Consider the following 18,378-nt stretch of genomic DNA (forward strand, 5'->3'; position numbering starts at 1 on the left):
TTTTCAATGATCCAGCAGATGTTGGCAATTTGATCTCTGGTTCCTCTGCCTTTTCTATTTTTTTTTTTCATTACTGTAATTTACTTCTTTTTTTTTTTGTACATGTGTTCCCAAACATGAACCCCCCTCCCACCCCCCTCCCCACAACATCTCTCCTCTGCCTTTTCTAAAACCAGCTTGAACATCTGGAAGTTCATGGTTCATGTATTGCTATTTTAAAACATTTTAACATTATGTGACTTTTAGGAGAAGGGGGAAAAACTCAAATTCTCATCTCAATTAAAATTGTACCAAGTCTGTGATTACCTTGTGCCCCTCCCTCCATGGATATTTTCCTTCACACATTCAACCAGTATCTTCACAAATCTCAATTTCAAACACTCTCCTACCACAGTCACCTCTCTATCTGATTCATTTAATTTAGTGTTCCTAAACCAACCATTTTTCACATGCATTGAGAATGCTAATCCTTTATGTTGACCACATTTTCATTCTCATGCCATTCATATCTTTACTTCTCTCATGAGGCAAGATTCATTCATTTAATCACCTTGGGCAGTTTCTTGATTCCATAAACCATCTCTCCTTTCATTACTTTACATGTCTGAGATAAACGCAATGACTTATGCTCTACATATACCAAACAGGAGAAAAATCACATAGGAGTGATAACTGGACTCGAATTTATAACCAAAAATCTAGACTAGACTTCACCTCTGCAACTAATCCAAAGTAGTTATTTGAAACATCAGTCTCCTCTTTGCACATCCACTGATGGCTTTACCTTTTACCTCTTGATAACATACAGGCTATAAATAGGAAACTCCCTTCCCTTCCGAGGGGTTTCCAGGTGGTGCTAGTGGTAAAGAACCTGCCTGCTGATGCAGGAGACGCAAGAGATGAAAGTAGGATCCCTGGGTCGGAAAGACCCCCAGGATGGGAAGATCCCCAGGAGAAGGGCATGGCAACAGACTCCAGTATTCTTGTCTGGAAAATTCCATGGGCAGAGGAGCCTGGTGGGCTATAGTCCATAGGGTTGCTTCCCTTCCAGACGCAAACACTTCCCTGTATCTTTCATCTCCCTCTTTGCTTCCCTTCCTCTTACTCAGGCATCCCTGTTCCCAAGATAAACTCCTCCACTCTTTCTCTGGATCCCACTGACATTTTCTTTTGCAAAAAAAATTCAGTCATTCAACCTACATTAGCTATCTCTCTCTATATCTATCTAAATATTTTATTAAAGACTGAACAGAATCAGACTGATCTAGGGTTGAGGGTGTAAAATATAAGAAAATCAAAGATCCTACTGAGTATAGAGAGTTAGTGAAGATAGTTCAAAACTTGAAATTGGATCCCAGAGTCAAAAAATAATGTGTATAAAGGAAGGATTTAAGACCCAGAGGAAATAGGTTAAAAAATGAGTTTTTTGAAACACTAATTTTTTCCCAAGGGTAAGTTTCCTCTTTTTGACTATGGAGAAATACAACAACCATCACCCAGTTCATTCTGCTCGAGCTGTCTGCTGACCCCCACATCCAGGCTGTGCTCTTGTGCTATTCCTGGGGATTTACTTCCTAACCCTGATGAAGAATCTGGTGATGCTACTGATGATCAGTGCTGATTACCATTTCCATGTACCCATGTCTCCTTCCTGGCCATCTGCTACTTCTCAGTCTCAGTGCCCAAGTTTCTGGAAAATCTCTTGTCTGAAAAGAAAGCAGTCTTAGTAGCAGGTTGTGGCCCATATTGGTATGTGCCTCTGAGGGCACTGAATCCTTCCTGCTCTTCGCAATGGCCCAGGACCACTACGTTGACATTTGTCGTTCTCTGTTATTGAGTCAGGTGATGAGAAACCAGCTCTATGTGGGACTGCTGTTGGCCTTATGGGGCCTGGACTTTCTGGGTGATCATCAGTATCTTTGGAGCTGCCAGTATAGAGTTTTGTGAGACCCACACTATTGCTCACTTCAGTTGTGAGCTGCCCTTTCTCTTCCCTCTGGCCTGCTCTGATGTCTCCACCAGTCTAACTGCCCTGGCCTGGTCTTATGTCATATGTAACCGTGGAACTGTCCTCCTTTCTATCCCTACATTGTGCCCACCATTTGAGCATCAGCTTCATCACAAAGCAGGAGAAAGGATTTCTTCATCTGTACTTCCTACCTCACTGCAGTCATCTTGGATAAGTCTTAAATTTAAAAAAAGAAATTTTTTTTTCACTTGAGCAAGTAGATAGATGGTAACATCATTTACTAAAATAAGCATGACTGGGAGAATTGCACGTTAGGAGGGTGGAGATTAAGGATTTGATTTTTATTAGTTTGGCTGGTTGTTGTGTTGCATTTTGGCTAAACTGCTTATGATGCTTATTAGACATCAAAGTAGAATGTCAAGTTGTATCTATGTCAAGTTGAATGTCAAGTTGATGCTCTAGGGAGAGATCAGGGCTAATATTTGGGGTATATGTGGTATTTTGAGATATAAGATCAGCACAGAACATCTAAGGAAAATGAAAGGAAGAGAAGGTTCTGGGAATTAGCTCTGGAGCACTCCAGCATTTGTAGTTCAAGCTGAGAATGACCCAACAAGAGAAATAGGAGTAGCAGCCATTAAGCAAGAAATGAATCTTTGTGTCACAAAATCCAAGGAAAGAGAATGCTACAAGGAGGATAGAGAGGTCAGTTGTGTTGGATGCCATTGAAAATTCAAATAAGAAAAACAGAAAAGTTACCATTGGATTTTGCAACACTGACTTTGGAAGTTGTTGGCAATATTGACAAGATAAGTTTCAGCTAGCTGGAATAAGATGAGGAAAGAATGGCAAGTGGAAAAGTACAAAGAGAAACCATAGATAACTTTGTTGAGAAGTTTTGCTGTGAAGGAGATTGAGAAAATAGAGCAGTAGGTTTAAGGAAACTCAAGGGTTTTTTTGTTTCTGCTTCTTGCTTTTGATTTTGCTTTGTTTCTAAGAAGAGAGAGTAACGCTTGTTTAGGTGTTTGTGGAAATGGTCACATAGGTAATGCAATATCAAAATTTGGGGCAGGATTATGGCAAAGAAACTAAGCTGATGGAATAGAGTTCCTGAGGAAGTTTTAACAGAAGTGAATGGCCACTTAATGGGAGACGCTGTATGGGACTCATGCATCAGGTTGGAGATTGAAATAAAATGATCCACGCTATCCTTTATGTTCCATAGAATTCTGTGGAGAATAAAAGTAAGAATTCTAAAAGTAAGGTTTCTAGAATTCTAAAAGCATTCTAAAAGAATTCATAGAATTCTAAAAGTAAGGCTTATTTGTTTGCATATATGTGAGGCAGTGTGGGAAGGAATGTGTATGCCTGTAAGTGTACATTAAGGTCAAATTTTGTGAAACCTGAGGAAGCCCCAGGCTGCTCTCTGGCTAGCAGAAGGGTTTACAAGCCCTCCCACAATAGTGGCAGGAATGCCAGGGGTCCAGATGACTGACTACTGCTGTTTTCCCATGAGTGCAGATTAATTCCCAGCTCCCTGGGGCCCTCATTGCTTCCTCTCACTCTTTAAGAACCAGCCTGGCGTATGGGTACCAAGTAGAAAAAGATTAGAGAGAATGATAGAAGTCACACAAACTGGCGAGGAGCCCTCCTTAGAACCAAAAGAGATAAATGAGGAAGAAAAACAAGAAAAGGAGGATGGCTAAAGCTTCTTAACAGGTACTGACTCAAATCAGAGCCCATGCATGCCAACATTTTAGGCTTTATCCAAAACTAAACATAAGATGACTATTTGCATCAAACACAGTTTTCAACTGGTTGGGGAAAAAAACAAAAACAAAAAACAGCTTTTCCTGGAACCTAATTGAGTTCTTTGAGCATCCCACATCATTCTCTTTCAAAGTGACACAGAAGGCAAGTTAGAGTGAGACTCCATAGTCCTTCTCTGTCCTTCCCAACCCACCAGATGTGAGGGATCTTACTAGGCAACTTGTTTCAGACCTTTCATTGCACAGCAGGGGAACTGAGCTTAAGAAGAAGAAGAAGCAAAAAGTGCCTTGCCAAATTTACAGAAGCAGGTCATGACAGATCTGGGATGAAATATTTACAAGGTTGAGTAATTTATCACTTTATTCATCCATAATCTGTTCTTTCCCTTCACTTACAAAATGAATTTTATAATTCCTTTGAGATTGAATGGATGAGGAAGCTATAATTTCTGGGTGGGCAGCTGAATGGAACATTTTTGAATTATGGGTAGTAACAGTGAGTTTGGAATAGTCTCTGATGAAAGATTTCCTAGCTAAATGCCAGAATCTTAAGCTGAAAGTAATTTGAGAGGACATTTAGTTCAGGGGCTTCCCTGGTGGCTCAGACAATAAAGAATCTGCCTGCAATGTAGGAGACCTGGGTTCAGTCTCTGGGTTGGGAAAATCCTCTAGAGAAGGAACTGGCAACCCACTCCAATATTCTTGCCTGGAGAATCCTATGGACACAGGAGCATGGCAGGCTACAGTCCATAGCGTTGTAAAGAGCTGGATAAGACAGTGACTAGCCCTTTTTGTAGTTCAGGGCCCCATCTCCAAGCAAGACCAAATCTGTAGAAAGCACAGCCAAATTGCACAGCTCCTTAGAATTTTTCGGAAACAGAGCAAAATCTGTAACTCTCCTTTTCATTCTTGTCACAGAACAAATTTTTTTGAAAGTTTTTGTTATCTAAAAGCCTAAATGGCTTGTAGCTATAGAGATTTGCTCAGGGAGACCACAAAGTCTACAACTGGCATGAGAAAAGGAGAAGAGAGAACATCTTTGATATCCTTTTCTTCCTACTCCACAAGAGCACTGCTCCTCTTGCCTTCACTTCCAGATGTTCTCTTCCCTTAAAAAGCTTATTTCTTTCCTTTTTTAAAATATGTATATTTTAAAAGTCTTTATTGAATTTGTTACAATATTGATTCTGTTGTTTATACTTTTTTTTTTTTTTTTTTTTTGCCACAAGACATGTGGAATCCTAGTTTTCTGACCAGGGAATTCCCTTTCTTTTCTTTTTGACCAGGAACTTTTCACTAGCCTTCAGCGTTTGGCCTCAGGACCAAATCCTCCAGCAATGTCTCCTAGACCACAAATTTGGGATTAAAGATGTGGAAGGGAACATACAATACTAATAGTAAACATATAAAACTAATTAGTAAACATACTAATAGGAAAATCAAACTACTTGAGCTACTTCCATTCTTCAGCTGAGCCTCTAAGACAACTTCTTAAAAAATGGCTTCTCACAGTTGTGGCGGGTGCTCTCGACGGAGGACCTGGAATGCTCTTCGGGTCCAGAAGGCTGTTGACCTTGTTCTTTTGCGAACTTCGAGACCCCCCTGCTCTTCCAAGACTTGGGAGCCGGCGAACGGTCCACGATGATCTGGATGAAGAAGGCAAAGACTCTGCTGGAGTGGCTAATGCACTCAGGCAAATTTAACAATTTCGATAGAAACCTGGAAAAGGTAACTCTTGTTTCTGCTGCTCCTGGGAAAGTGATTTGTGAAATGAAAGTAGAAGAGCAACATACCAATAAAATGGGCACTCTCCATGGCGGGATGCCAGCCACCTTAGTGGACGTCATATCAACGCTTGCTCTACTGTGCACAGAAAGGGGTATGGCCAGAGTCAGTATTGATATGAACATAACATACATATCACCTGCTAAAATGGGGGAAGACATACTGATTACAGCACATGTTTTGAAGGAAGGAAGATCAATTTCATTTGCTTCTGTGGATCTGACTAACAAGGCCACGGGAAAATTAATAGCACAAGGCAGACATACCAAACACATGGGAAATAGACCATCTGAAGGCTACGTGAAGAAGCCCAGAAATGAGTGTCCAGAGTAAACCTGACTTGGACAAACGTAATTTTCAAAATACCACAACTAGAAGTAGCCAAGAAATAGTCTTCAGGGAAAATGCCAGAGATCAAGTGGAATACAGGACAGGGGGGTGTCAATATTCTTTGATTTCGAGTTAAGTTTTAGCCTGTAATCATATGTGATACTTGGATGAAAACACTCTCAGTGTTTTGAAAAGAGGTAAAGCAAAGCTCACAGGGCCATTTGAGCTAAGAGTACCTTAAAACTGAAACCTAGTATTGAGCTAAAGGTCAAATTAATGATTAATCCTTAAATTGTAGGTCCTTCTCAGCTCTAAAATGCTACATTTTATTTTTATTTTTTTTATTTTTATTTTATTTTATTTATTTATTTTTTTAAATTTAAATTTATTTATTTATTTATTTTTTATTTTACTTTACAATTCTGTATTGGTTTTGCCATACATTGACATGAATCTACCACAGGTGTACATACCCAATTCCAAGATTATGGAACTTCAAAGCAGATGAACCACAGGCCACACTGAAAAATAAGAGTGAGCAGTCCTCAATAAAGTTTAAGGCAAAGCAGATTAGTGATAAATAGCCCAGTGGGATAAATAGCCCAGTTCAGGATTAGTATATTTTATAGTGGTGGTAGTGGGGAGTACAGAATTACCTTTTCTAGTACCTAGGATAAAACCATGCAGATCTTCAACCTCCTAATGCTTGGTATTAGAAAGACCCAAGTTCACAAATTGTTTAGTCAGTTTCTCAAATTTCTGTCAACTGTGGTATTTAGAATTGGTTTCTGCATCAGGGTCTTAGTTCTAACATTTCACAACTGATGATCATAAAGAAAGGGAGTAATTTCCTTTGGAAGCTGGAAACAGTTAACCGTTAAAGGTTGATGATTATTTGGTTGTATTAGAATACAGCATACACATCAGAATACATATAGCCCTGTTTGCTGACGGGCAGAAGCAACCTTGATAATAGCAGTGAGCACATAGGAAACCCAGATCTAGTATTGCCCACAAAAAATTGGGGTCCTTGGAGAAAGAGCTGATTTCAGAGCTGGGGGGTGGGATAGGGAAATAACAAGATGAACCTATCTTGTATTTGAAAGTCAGGAAGTGCTCAATAAAACAAGGCATGAAAATTACATAGCAGTGTATGACACAGGAAGCTCAAACCCGGTGCTCTGTAATAACAGAGGGGTGGGAGGTGGAAGCTCATGAGGAAGGGGACATGTATACCTATGGGTGATTCGTGCTAATCTATGGCAGAACCCACACTATTGTAAAGCAATTATTTTCCAATTACAAATAAACAATATGGCTCTGAAAAAGAAAATGGCTTCTCAGACCAAGTTCAATCTTGTTTGAGAATATAAAAGGCAGAAATAGGGTGGGAAGAGGAGGAGATGCATATGTTTTGTTGGAATTTGACTTAATTAATTGCTGAGTTTGAAGCGAAAGGGTAGAACGTGGATTGGTTGCTACCCCCATAAAGATATTTTTCATTAAAAGTATAAAAACCATGTTGTTAAAAATGAAAAATCATGACAATAGTTCACTCAGCTGTTTATTTTTCCATTGTTAACTCTACATAAACCCCTATTATATGCATATTTTTACATAATTTAATGAAGTCATACTAATCAGGTATTCTGATCTTTTCACTAGATATCATGAATATTTTATTTCTGTCTCTCCCCTATAATTATCATTTTAATCATTAGGTAATATTCTACATTTGTTTCTACAATAATATAGTTGCTATTCACCAGTTATTTGATCTTTTAGGTTAATCCTTGAATTACTGTCTTGAATATAACCCTGGAATATAATTTTCACACATTGTCATTCCTCTCCTTTGAATTATTTAAGATAAATTTCCAAAAGAGAGAACTTCTATTTCACATTGCCAAAATTATTGTACCAAATATAATATTACGAACAGGGTATAAGGTCATATATGAGTCACCAAATCTTGCCAGCACTGGATATTAGAATTTAAAGTAGTTAATTTCCATTTAAGTAGATGTGGAACACTATCATCATCCAGCTTCAATTTACAAATAGAGCAGAGGTTTCCTATATATTTTTCTAGTATATGCCTAGGAGTTTAGGGTAGTCATGCCTTCACCACTTAAATTTTGTCCAAGGAATTGCAGCAGCTAGAAACCATGGCGAAGAGAACCTGCATATGGACAGGTCACAGAAAGCTTCTGGAGTAATTCAATGCTAGGTGATGGATCTCAAAGGGTAAACACTATAGAGGGATAGGGAAAGTTTAAACTATTGAGGAGACAATGAAAACAAAATGTGTTAGGTAAAAATTGGGGAGACCTCCCTGTACCCAGCAGTATGCTTAGACTAAACTAAGAAAAAAATCAATTGACTTGTTAAAGATCATGAGCTACTTAAGTTAGTTCTTGTCTGAAATAGTGTTCATACATTAGTAAATTCTTTTGTTTTGCAATAAATTTTATTCCATTAAGGATGTGTTGTTATCTCTATTTTTTCCAACAGTGTAACCAGTCCCCTCTGAACTGGCAAATCCTGTCACCAAATTAAACCAATAGTTGTTGGCATTAGGACCAGACTTTAAGGCCTATTTCTCTATAGTTCATCATGTAAACCTTGGTAGATAACACAAGTGAGAAAACAGAGATTCAGATTCAGATTTGCCTCCTTGCCCAAAGTCTGACTGCCTGCAGAGTAGCTGAAAATCCCATCAAGATCCTCTGACTCTGTTCAGGCCCATTACCATCCATTCAAGAAAGCCACAGAGACCTCAAACTAACTGCTTCCTTCAAAGAACTCCTTCCTAACCAGGCCATAGAGTGTATGTGACATCTCACTGCCAGTGCAACCTATGGTCTCACCAGTGGGATTGCCTATGGATCATATGATTATTCATTTCATTAATTGTTTTACTTAATAATCAAAAATATTTTTATGATCTCCTATATATAGTATAAGGCTTACCCTGTGGCTCAGATGGCAAAGAATCTGCCTGGAATGCAAGAGACCTGGGTTCAATCCCTAGACTGGGAAGATTCCATGGAGAAGGAAATGGCGGCCTACTCCAGTATTCTTGCCTGGAGAATCCCATGGACAAAGGAGCCTGGCAGGCTATAGTCCATGGGGTCACAAAGAGTCAGACATGACCGAGTGACTAATGCTTTCTCTATGTAGTACATTAAAAATAAAACAAGCTTATGTAAAATCTAGCTTTGTGGTGTTTGTATATGTTTATTTTATAAGCCTTTACTATGTACCTACTAAGTGCCAGGCACTGTGCTGAACTCTGAGGAGATAATGATGAATATACCAACATAGTCACTGTCTTCATAGAACTTACTCAAAAACCAGATAGATGTGAAACAAATTCATTCAGTCACTCAACACATATACACTGAGCCCTTTTTACACCTTGGGCGCTTGGCACTCTCTTAAGTGCTAGAGATGGAGTACTGACCAAAACAGACCAAATCTTTGAGTTTACATTTCAGTAGAAAAGAAAATTGATAATTCATTTCAGTTCAGTTCAGTTCAGTCGCTCAGGCGCGTCCGACTCTTTGCGACCCCATGAATCGCAGCACGCCAGGCCTCCCTGTCCATCACCAACTCCCAGAGTTCACTCGGACTCACCTCCATCGAGTCCATGATGCCATCCAGCCATCTCATCCTCTGTCATCCCCTTCTCCTCCTGCCCCCAATCCCTCCCAACATCAGAGTCTTTTCCAATGAGTCAACTCTTCGCATGAGGTGGCCAAAGTACTGGAGTTTCAGCTTTAGCATCATTCCTTCCAGAGAAATCCCAGGGCTGATCTCCTTCAGAATGGACTGGTTGGATCTCCTTGCAGTCCAAGGGACTCTCAAAAGTCTTCTCCAACACCACAGTTCAAAAGCATCAATTCTTCGGCACTCAGCTTTCTTCACAGTCCAACTCTCACATCCATACATGACCACAGGAAAAACCATAGCCTTGACTAGACGGACCTTAGTTGGCAAAGTAATGTCTCTACTTTTGAATATACTATCCAGGTTGGTCATAACTTTTCTTCCAAGGAGTAAGTGTCTTTTAATTTCATGGCTGCAGTCACCATCTGCAGTGATTTTGGAACCCCCCAAAAAAAAGTCTGACACTGTTTCTACTGTTTCTTCATCTATTTCCCATGAAGTGATGGGACCAGATGCAATGATCTTCCTTTTCTGAATGTTGAGCTTTAAGCCAATACCAGATACTGGCATGTGCTGTGAAGACAAAGCAAGGTTAATAAGATAGAGGTGGTCTGCCGGGGTGATTGCAGCCATTAAGTTAAAAGATGCTTATTCCTTGGAGGGAAAGTTATAACCAACCTAAACAGCATATTAAAAAGCAGAGACATTACTTTGACAACAAAGGTCTGTCTAGTCAAGGCTATGGTCTTTCCAGTGGTCATGTATGGATATGAGAGCTGGACTGTGAAGAAAGCTGAGCACTGAAGAATTGATGCTTTTGAACTGTGGCGTTGGAGAAAACTCTTGAGAGTCCCTTGGACTGCAAGGAGATCCAACCAGTCCATCCTAAAGGAGATCAGCCCTGGGTGTTCTTTGGAAGGACTGATGTTGAAGCTGAAACTCCAATACTTTGGCCACCTCATGTGAAGAGCTGACTCATTGGAAAAGACCCTGATGCTGGGAGGGATTAGGGGCAGGGGAAGAAGGGGATGACAGAGGATGAGATGGCTGGATGCCATCATTGACTCAATGGACATGAGTTTGATTGAGCTCTGGGAGTTGGTGATGGACAGGGAAGCCTGGCATGCCGCAATTCGTGGGGTTGCAAAGAGTCAGACACGACTGAGTGACTGAACTGAACTGAACTGAGCTGAGTCTGCAGGGGTGGGGACAGGCTGAGGGAGACTGGGAAAATCTTTCTTGCATAGTCTAAAAAGATCTTATTTTTACACCTATAATAAGCATAATAAATGAGAAACAAGTATATCCATCCCCGTCAAAAAAGTTACTGTGTGAGCAGCAGAGACTTCCCTGAGGAAATGACCCTTGAGCTAAGATGTGAAGGCTCTTAGCAGGATAGGCAGAGAAAGAGAAGCAGCAATGATGTGGGGCCGGGTGGGGGGCACGGGGTGGTGGTTGCTGAGTGGTGGAGCTGGAGGAAGAGGCTATATAGGTCACTTCTCCTCTTTGGGCCTCAGTCTCCTCACCTATAAACAGAGGGCACTGGGCTCCATGAACCCCAGTGGACCCTTCAGAGCAAACAGATCCATGACTGACCATGCTGAATGAGCGCAGGGACACTTTGTGAGTTTCTCTTCCTCTTTTTCATTCAATTTCTCTGTTATATGAAACTCTGTCCTAGATTGCATCTTCTCAGTGGCTAAGTTTGTTAATGATTCTTTGACTCATATATTCTGCCCAAATAATTTTCCTGAACTTCAGGACTCTAGCTCTAAGTGCCTCCTGAATGTCTCATCACTGTCTCATCAAACACAACATATTCAAAACTGAGTATCCTCTTTCCCTCAAACATACTGCTTTTCCTGGGTCAATTATTTTAATAAATGAGACCCCTCAGTCACCAAAGACAGAAACCTGAGAATCTTTTTTTTTTTTATTATTCTTTTATCCTTTCATTGAATTGATGATGAATTCTTTTTTTTTTTTTGGCTGGCCCAGGGATCAAACCTGGGCCCTAAATGTGAAAGCACCAAGTCCTAACCACTGGATCACCATATAATTCTTGAAATCTTTTTGAATACAGTTAATGATCTCTTTCAGGCTTCCTAGGTAGCTTGGCTGGTAAAGAATCTGTCTGCAATGCGAGAGACCTGGGTTCGATCCCTTGGTTGGGAAGCTCCCCTGGAGGAGGGCATGGCAACCCACTCCAGCATTCTTGCCTGGAGAATCCCCATAGACAGAGGAGCCTGGCAGGCTACAGTCCACAGGGTCGCAAAGAGTTGGACTCGACTGAACGACTAAGCGCAACACAACGATGCCTTTTGAATATGTCTCCTCTCATTTGCCCTCATTGCTGCAGCCTCTGTTAACCCTTTATCATCTCTGACCAGGGCTGGTGCAATGCTCTCCCAGTTATCCTTCAACAGATGTTCTTATGGATTACAACCTCACTGCCTTCAAATTTTTTTTCAAGTGACACTGTCTCAGTCCTTCCCTGTCTACACTATTTTATTTTATTTTACTTTACAATACTGTATTGCAAACCTTACTGCTTTCCTCTATCCCATTAACAATCTCCCTTTCCCTGATCTATTATTTTAAATGGCACCTAGCATCTTCTAACACATTATACTTACTTATTATTACACCTATTATTTATCTGTTTTTCCTGACTGGAATGTAAACTCTGATGTGTTTAATGATGCACCCTAGGTCTAGAAGCATGCCTGGCACATAGAAGGTACTCAGTACGTGTGTACTGAATGGATGAGCTAATTGCCCTGACTATATGCTCCATCGCTTATCTTCCACATGTCCACTGGGTGAATATTTCTAAACTACCAATCTGATCACATGACCCACATGCTTGATATTACATGCCTCCTTACATCACCCTGCACCCACCCAAACCAAGCTGATGAAGTTCCTCAGAGATGTGCTATTGGCACATGTCTCCTTGTATTTGATCATATCATTTCCTCTGTCTGGAATGCCATCTTCCATTTTGTCTCCGTAGTGGAGTAAATTTCAGTCAGGCTTAAGAATTTTTACCTCTTCTTTGAATGTTTGCCATGTTGTCTAGAGATGATTGATTCACATTTGCACCACCACTGAATCCTGTGCATTATGTTATTATAGCCTTTATTTTGCTTCTTTACATGTCTGTCTGCCCCTGTTAAATTATATTTCTTTAAGGCAGCAATCATGCCACGGGCAACTTTGTATCCTTGGGATCTGGTACAGTGCCCAGTACTTGGAAGTTTATTAAATATTCCCTGAGTAAATGAGTATTAAAGATTAAAGAAGCAATTATGAGGGATAGACTTTGGAAGCCTGCATGCCTTCAGAGTTGAAGTAGTAATGGGGGTGCCGAGTGTGACAAAGAGGGAAACTCCTTGGCTTCATGGTTTTTATTTATACCTTTAAGCTGTTAAGTTACATTTTTCACAGGGGAAGCAGTCGTATTCACCTGGAATGACTCAACTGCTTTATATTTTTTAGGGCATCTCTAATCATGAAAAATCTCACCATCATTACTGAGTTTGTCCTCATGAGATTTTTCCAGAAATCCCCAGATCCTGAACATGCTTTTTACATTGTTCCTAGTGATATACCTCCTGACCCTGATGGGGAACCTGGTGATCCTGGTGATCAGAACTGATTCTCACCTTAAGACACCCATGTACTTCTTCCTAGGTCACCTGTCGTTTCTGGATCTCTCCCTTTCTTCAATAACCATGCCCAAGATGCTGGAGAACTTGTTAACTCAAAAGAAAACTATCTCTATGTGGGGCTGCATGGCCCTGAGTTTCTTTCTCATACCCTCTGGGAGCACAGAGGCCTGCCTGCTCTCTGCCATGGCCTATGACCACTATGCTGCCATCTGCCACCCTCTGCTATACAGTGTGATTGTGAACAGGCCTCTGTGTGTTGGGATGGTGACGCAGCTTGGGCAGTGGGGTTCCTAAACTTGCTGCCAAACAGTCTTTTCACTTACAACTTAGTTTCTGTGGCCCCAGTGTCATCCCTCACTTCTGCTGTGAGTTGCCTTCACTCTTCCCTCTGTCTTGCACTGATCCTACCGCCAATGAGGCCCTTCTTGCTAGGCCATGTGTATTTTTAGGATTTGTGACATTTCCCCTGATTCTTTTCTCTTATTCTAGAATAATCTCTGCCATCATAAGCATCCCTTCTGCTGGGGGTCAAGGCAAAGCCTTCTCTACACGTTCCTCCCACCTCACTGGGGTGCTTTTGTTCTATGGGACAGCCTTATTCAGGTGCATGACCCCTCTCTCGGACTCCATGTTGGAGCAAGTGGCCTCCATTCAGCACAATATGATCATGTCCTTGTTAAACCTCCTCATCTACAGCCTCAAGAATCAGGAGGTGAAGATAGCCCTGCACAGAGTGTTGAAGCAATAAATGTGCCCCTCTGTATGTGTGGAGGATTCATGTCATATTTGGTCTGAAGACAATGAAGAAGCATAGTCAGGGATTGTAGAGCATTAATGGCTAATTTGGTCACTTTAGAAATTTGCCATTTGATGAATATAACCTCTTGGGTGTGGGCAATAGAGCTCTAAGTGTGTGATTGCTTATTTTATTGTATTTGATAGGAAAATAAAGTGAAGCCTGAGAAATAAGCACTGTGATGGAATAATGTAGACAAGAGTCCAAATCTGTTTGCCTTGTTTTCAAAGTGTTAAAACTGACATTCTAAGCATTACAAAAGAAAAAAGATGGGAGGGTGAAAGGCATTTCAGAGTGAGAGAAAACTAGCAACTGATTGAAGATTGTACTGAATGAGGGTTGCTTCATCCACCTTACCTGGGGGAACCAAAAAAAAAATTGATGTACCTGGTTTGAGTTACTAACTTTCAAGTTGCCAGAAAGCAAAAACACAAATTAGGACAGGAATCTGCCCTAATCCAATCAAAGGGAAAACAACTGTTTCAAGTGTGCTGGTGGTAACATTTTGAGTATCTGGAATGGAATCTGGCTGTCTGGCAACTAGACTAGAGATTTCCTCGGACATAACCTAGTGAATGTCTATGCTGTCTCGAAACAATGTTTTCATTCAACCCTGAGAACGTCACTCGGTGTCTGACAGTCCCAATCAACCAAACCCTCCAGAGCTCACTGTCCATTGTTTCTTTGACACATATTCAAGCAAATAAATTAATTTTTTGTCGCAAAAGATTCATGGGTGAGGAGACAGTAAGCTCACAACCCAGTGGATGGACTGACTTGTGTGACTCCTTAAATGAAATACTTAACATCCATCATTGTATTTACCCTCATAAGCATTAAACAAAAGTAAAATTTTCCCCCCTTTGGCATTTTCTTAAAATTGAAAAAATATTGTTGCTTTTTTTTTTTTTTTATTTTTACCATGAGCTTTTTTGTTTGTTTTTGTTTTTTTATTTTTTAATTTAAATTTATTTATTTTAATTGGAGGCTAATTACTTTACAATATTGTATTGGTTTCTCCATACATCAACATGAATCTGCCATGGATGTACACATGTTCCCCATCCTGAACCCCCCTCCCACCTCCCTCCCTGTACCATCCCTCTGGGTCATCCCAGTGCACCAGCCCCAAGCATCCTGTATCCTGCATCGAACCTGGACTGGCGATTCGTTTCACATATGATATTATACATGTTTCAATGCCATTCTCCCAAATCATCCCACCCTCGCCCTCTCCCACAGAGTCCAAAAGACTGTTCTATACATCAGTGTCTCTTTTGCTGTCTCGAATACAGGGTTATCATTACCATCTTTCTAAATTCCATATATATGTGTTAGTATACTGTATTGGTGTTTTTCTTTCCGGCTTACTTCACTCTGTATAATCAGCTCCAGGTTCATCCACCTCATTAGAACTGATTCCAATGCATTCTTTTTAATGGCTGAGTAGTACTCCATTGTGTATATGTACCACAGCTTTCTTATCCATTCATCTGCTGCTGATGGACATCTAGGTTGTTTCCATGTCCTGGCTATTATAAACAGTGCTGCAATGAACATTGGGGTACACGTGTCTCTTTCAATTCTGGATTCCTCGGTGTGTATGCCCAGCAGTGGGATTGCTGGGTCATAGGCAGTTCTGTTTCCAGTTTTTAAAGGAATCTCCACACTGTTCTCCATAGTGGCTGAACTAGATTGCATTCCCACCAACAGTATAAGATGGTTCCCTTTTCTCCACACCCTCTCCAGCATTTATTGCTTGTAGACTTTTGGATAGCAGCTATTCTGACTGGCGTGAAATGGTACCTCATTGTGGCTTTGATTTGAACTTTTAATCTTAAATATATATACTACAAAATTATTAGGGGAGTGTGTAGTGAGTAAATAAGAAAAATACTTTTAAAGATGTAAATTTTTTTAAAGATGTAAATATTTTAAAAATCATATTTTCAGGAAAAATTAATTTTGAAGTATACTTCTAAAATATAATGGTTATATATCCATAGTAATTACCTTTTGGGTCACTTCTACAAATTAACATCATCAGATTTTGTCAAGAAAAAGGGGTTTTTGTACAGAGTACAGCCAGTTCTGCACCTCCTGAAGAACATACAGTTATCCCTGAAGTGATCTAATTTCAAGATAATTAGGAGGTAGAATCAACACAACTTAGTGACTCTTCAAATAAAGGAAGAGTTAATAATAACATCATTGTGCCCCACCCCTTATATATTCTTAAGAGTACCTCTCCAAAATGGACCTATTTATATATAGGTTTGGAGAAGGCAATGGCAACCCACTCCAGTACTCTTGCCTGGAAAATCCCATGGAAGGAGGGGCCTGGTGGGCTGCAGTCCATGGGGTCACTAGGAGTCAGACACAACTGAGCGACTTCACTTTCACTTTTCACTTTCATGCATTGGAGAAGGAAATGGCAACCCACTCCAGTGTTCTTGCCTGGAGAATCCCAGGGATGGGGCAGCCTGGTGGGCTGCCGTCTATGGGGTCGCACAGAGTCGGACACAACTGAAGCGACTTAGCAGCAGCAGCAGCAGCAGCATATATAGGTTATGGGTATAATGAGAAGGGTATCCTTCCCCAGACCAAACCCTAGTAAAGGATATGCAGTCACCTAAATGGACATCAACAGTATAGCATCTGCATCTTGCAACCACTCCCTTCCTCGTTTGCATCTTTGAGAGATGGGTTCAAGGACTGACTAATCTCTCAATCTCCCCTCCCTTAGGAGACTGAAGCAGTCATTGGCACAAGTTTCCAGGTGTTCTTGCTACCTACTTATTTATTTTCAATTCCTACTACAGACTCTCACGCAGTAAAATCTCTGGCGGACTGCCCTACCAGCCTCCCATATATACATTATGAATTGTGTTAGTTAAAAAAAGTTTTATATTCAAACTGTCATCCCTTATCTTGTCACTCTCATTCCCCTTCCTGTCCTTTTGTTATAAGTATGATCTTGATTTATATTACCAATTTGCTTGCATAAACATTTATACTAATTTATAGTCCAGCCAGCAATATATTAGAGGGTTTAGCAATGTATATCTGCCAGACTTGACAATCATTTTAAAATCATTTTAATATTTACCAATTTGATAGGTACAAGATGCTAATTCTTGTGTTTGCATTTATTTTTCATCACAAATAATATTCAACATTTCTCAAACATTAAACATCAGTATTTCCTCTTTTATTATTAGCATGCCATTTTCTTAGTTTCTTACTGCATTCACAGTATTACTTTTATTTGAATGATGTGTTTAAATAAAGTGAAAGTGAAATCGCTCAGTCGTGTCTGACTTTTTGCAACCCCGTGGACTGTAGTCCTCCAGGGTCCTCCGTCCTTGGGATTCTCTAGGTAAGAATACTGGAGTGGGTTGCCATTTCCTTCTCCAGGGGATCTTCCCAACCCAGGGATCGAACCCAGGTCTCCCACATTGCAGGCAGACGCTTTAACCTCTGAGCCACCAGGGAAGCCCATGTTTAAATAAGAAGGATGTTAATTTTTTTGCAATAACTCACTTCAAACCCTTTCAAAGTTTATTGTTTTACTGTTATGTTTTTATTTTTAACTGTGTTATGTAGTCAAATAACTTTCCTTTTGTGTAATTTTCTCTCCTTTTAAGGTTAAGAAGTCCTTACCATCAGTGTACTGAATTTTTCTTCTAGTTTTCTTGTGTGCTTTTTTACATTTCATTTAAGTCATGTAGAATTTCTCTTGTCCCTTCCAAGCAAGCATATTATAAGAGTCTGACCCTCATTTGGCTCAGGGAGATAGGGCCAGATACAAAAATAAATGAGGAACAAAGTAGAGACATCCAAGGTAAACCAATGTCAAGAACCTATTTGTATGATTTCTCAATAGCAAGTTTGCAACTAGAGTTAGGAAGAGGTTGTGTAAATAAGATCTGAAGCATAACTTCTGAGTTATTCCCCTGATTTATGTAAGAATAGGGAGGAAACTGTGAAGGATATTCTCATTTACTCCTAGGTCTTAAATTACCACCTATGATCTTAAGATTCCCCCAAACTATAATTTGATTCACAGCTTTACATCTGAAAAACAGACTCATCTGCCCAATACCAATAGCTAATGCTACCTAAATTTTCCCAACATATCTTCTCAATTCTGTTTGTTCTCTTGTTGTTACTCGGTCACTCAGTCATGTCTAACTCTTTGCAACCCCATGGACTGCAGCACGCCAGCCTTCCCTGTCCTTCACCATCTCCCGGAGCTTGCTCAAACTTATGTCCATCGAGTCAGTGATGCCATCCAACCATCTCACCCTCTGTCATCCCCTTCTCCTCCTGCCTTCAATCTTTCCCAGCATCAGGGTCTTTTCTAATTAGTCAGATATTCAC

General features: G+C 40.3%; 1 protein-coding gene and 1 pseudogene across 1 annotated transcript; both read left to right on the forward strand.

Moving 5' to 3' along the window:
• Positions 1-5,280: 5,280 nt before the first annotated feature.
• LOC120861307 (acyl-coenzyme A thioesterase 13-like) lies at positions 5,281-6,185 on the forward strand. Its single transcript, XM_040236939.1, has one exon. It carries the CDS (start codon positions 5,380-5,382, stop codon positions 5,854-5,856), a length of 477 nt encoding a protein of 158 aa, XP_040092873.1. The 5' UTR covers positions 5,281-5,379; the 3' UTR covers positions 5,857-6,185.
• A 6,854-nt stretch (positions 6,186-13,039) lies between these two features.
• On the forward strand, positions 13,040-14,013 carry LOC120861243 (annotated as a pseudogene).
• The last annotated feature ends 4,365 nt before the right edge of the window (positions 14,014-18,378 follow it).

The sequence above is a fragment of the Oryx dammah genome, unplaced genomic scaffold (genome assembly GCF_014754425.2).
Source record: "Oryx dammah isolate SB20612 unplaced genomic scaffold, SCBI_Odam_1.1 HiC_scaffold_11232, whole genome shotgun sequence".
Classification (NCBI taxonomy): Eukaryota; Metazoa; Chordata; class Mammalia; order Artiodactyla; family Bovidae; genus Oryx; species Oryx dammah.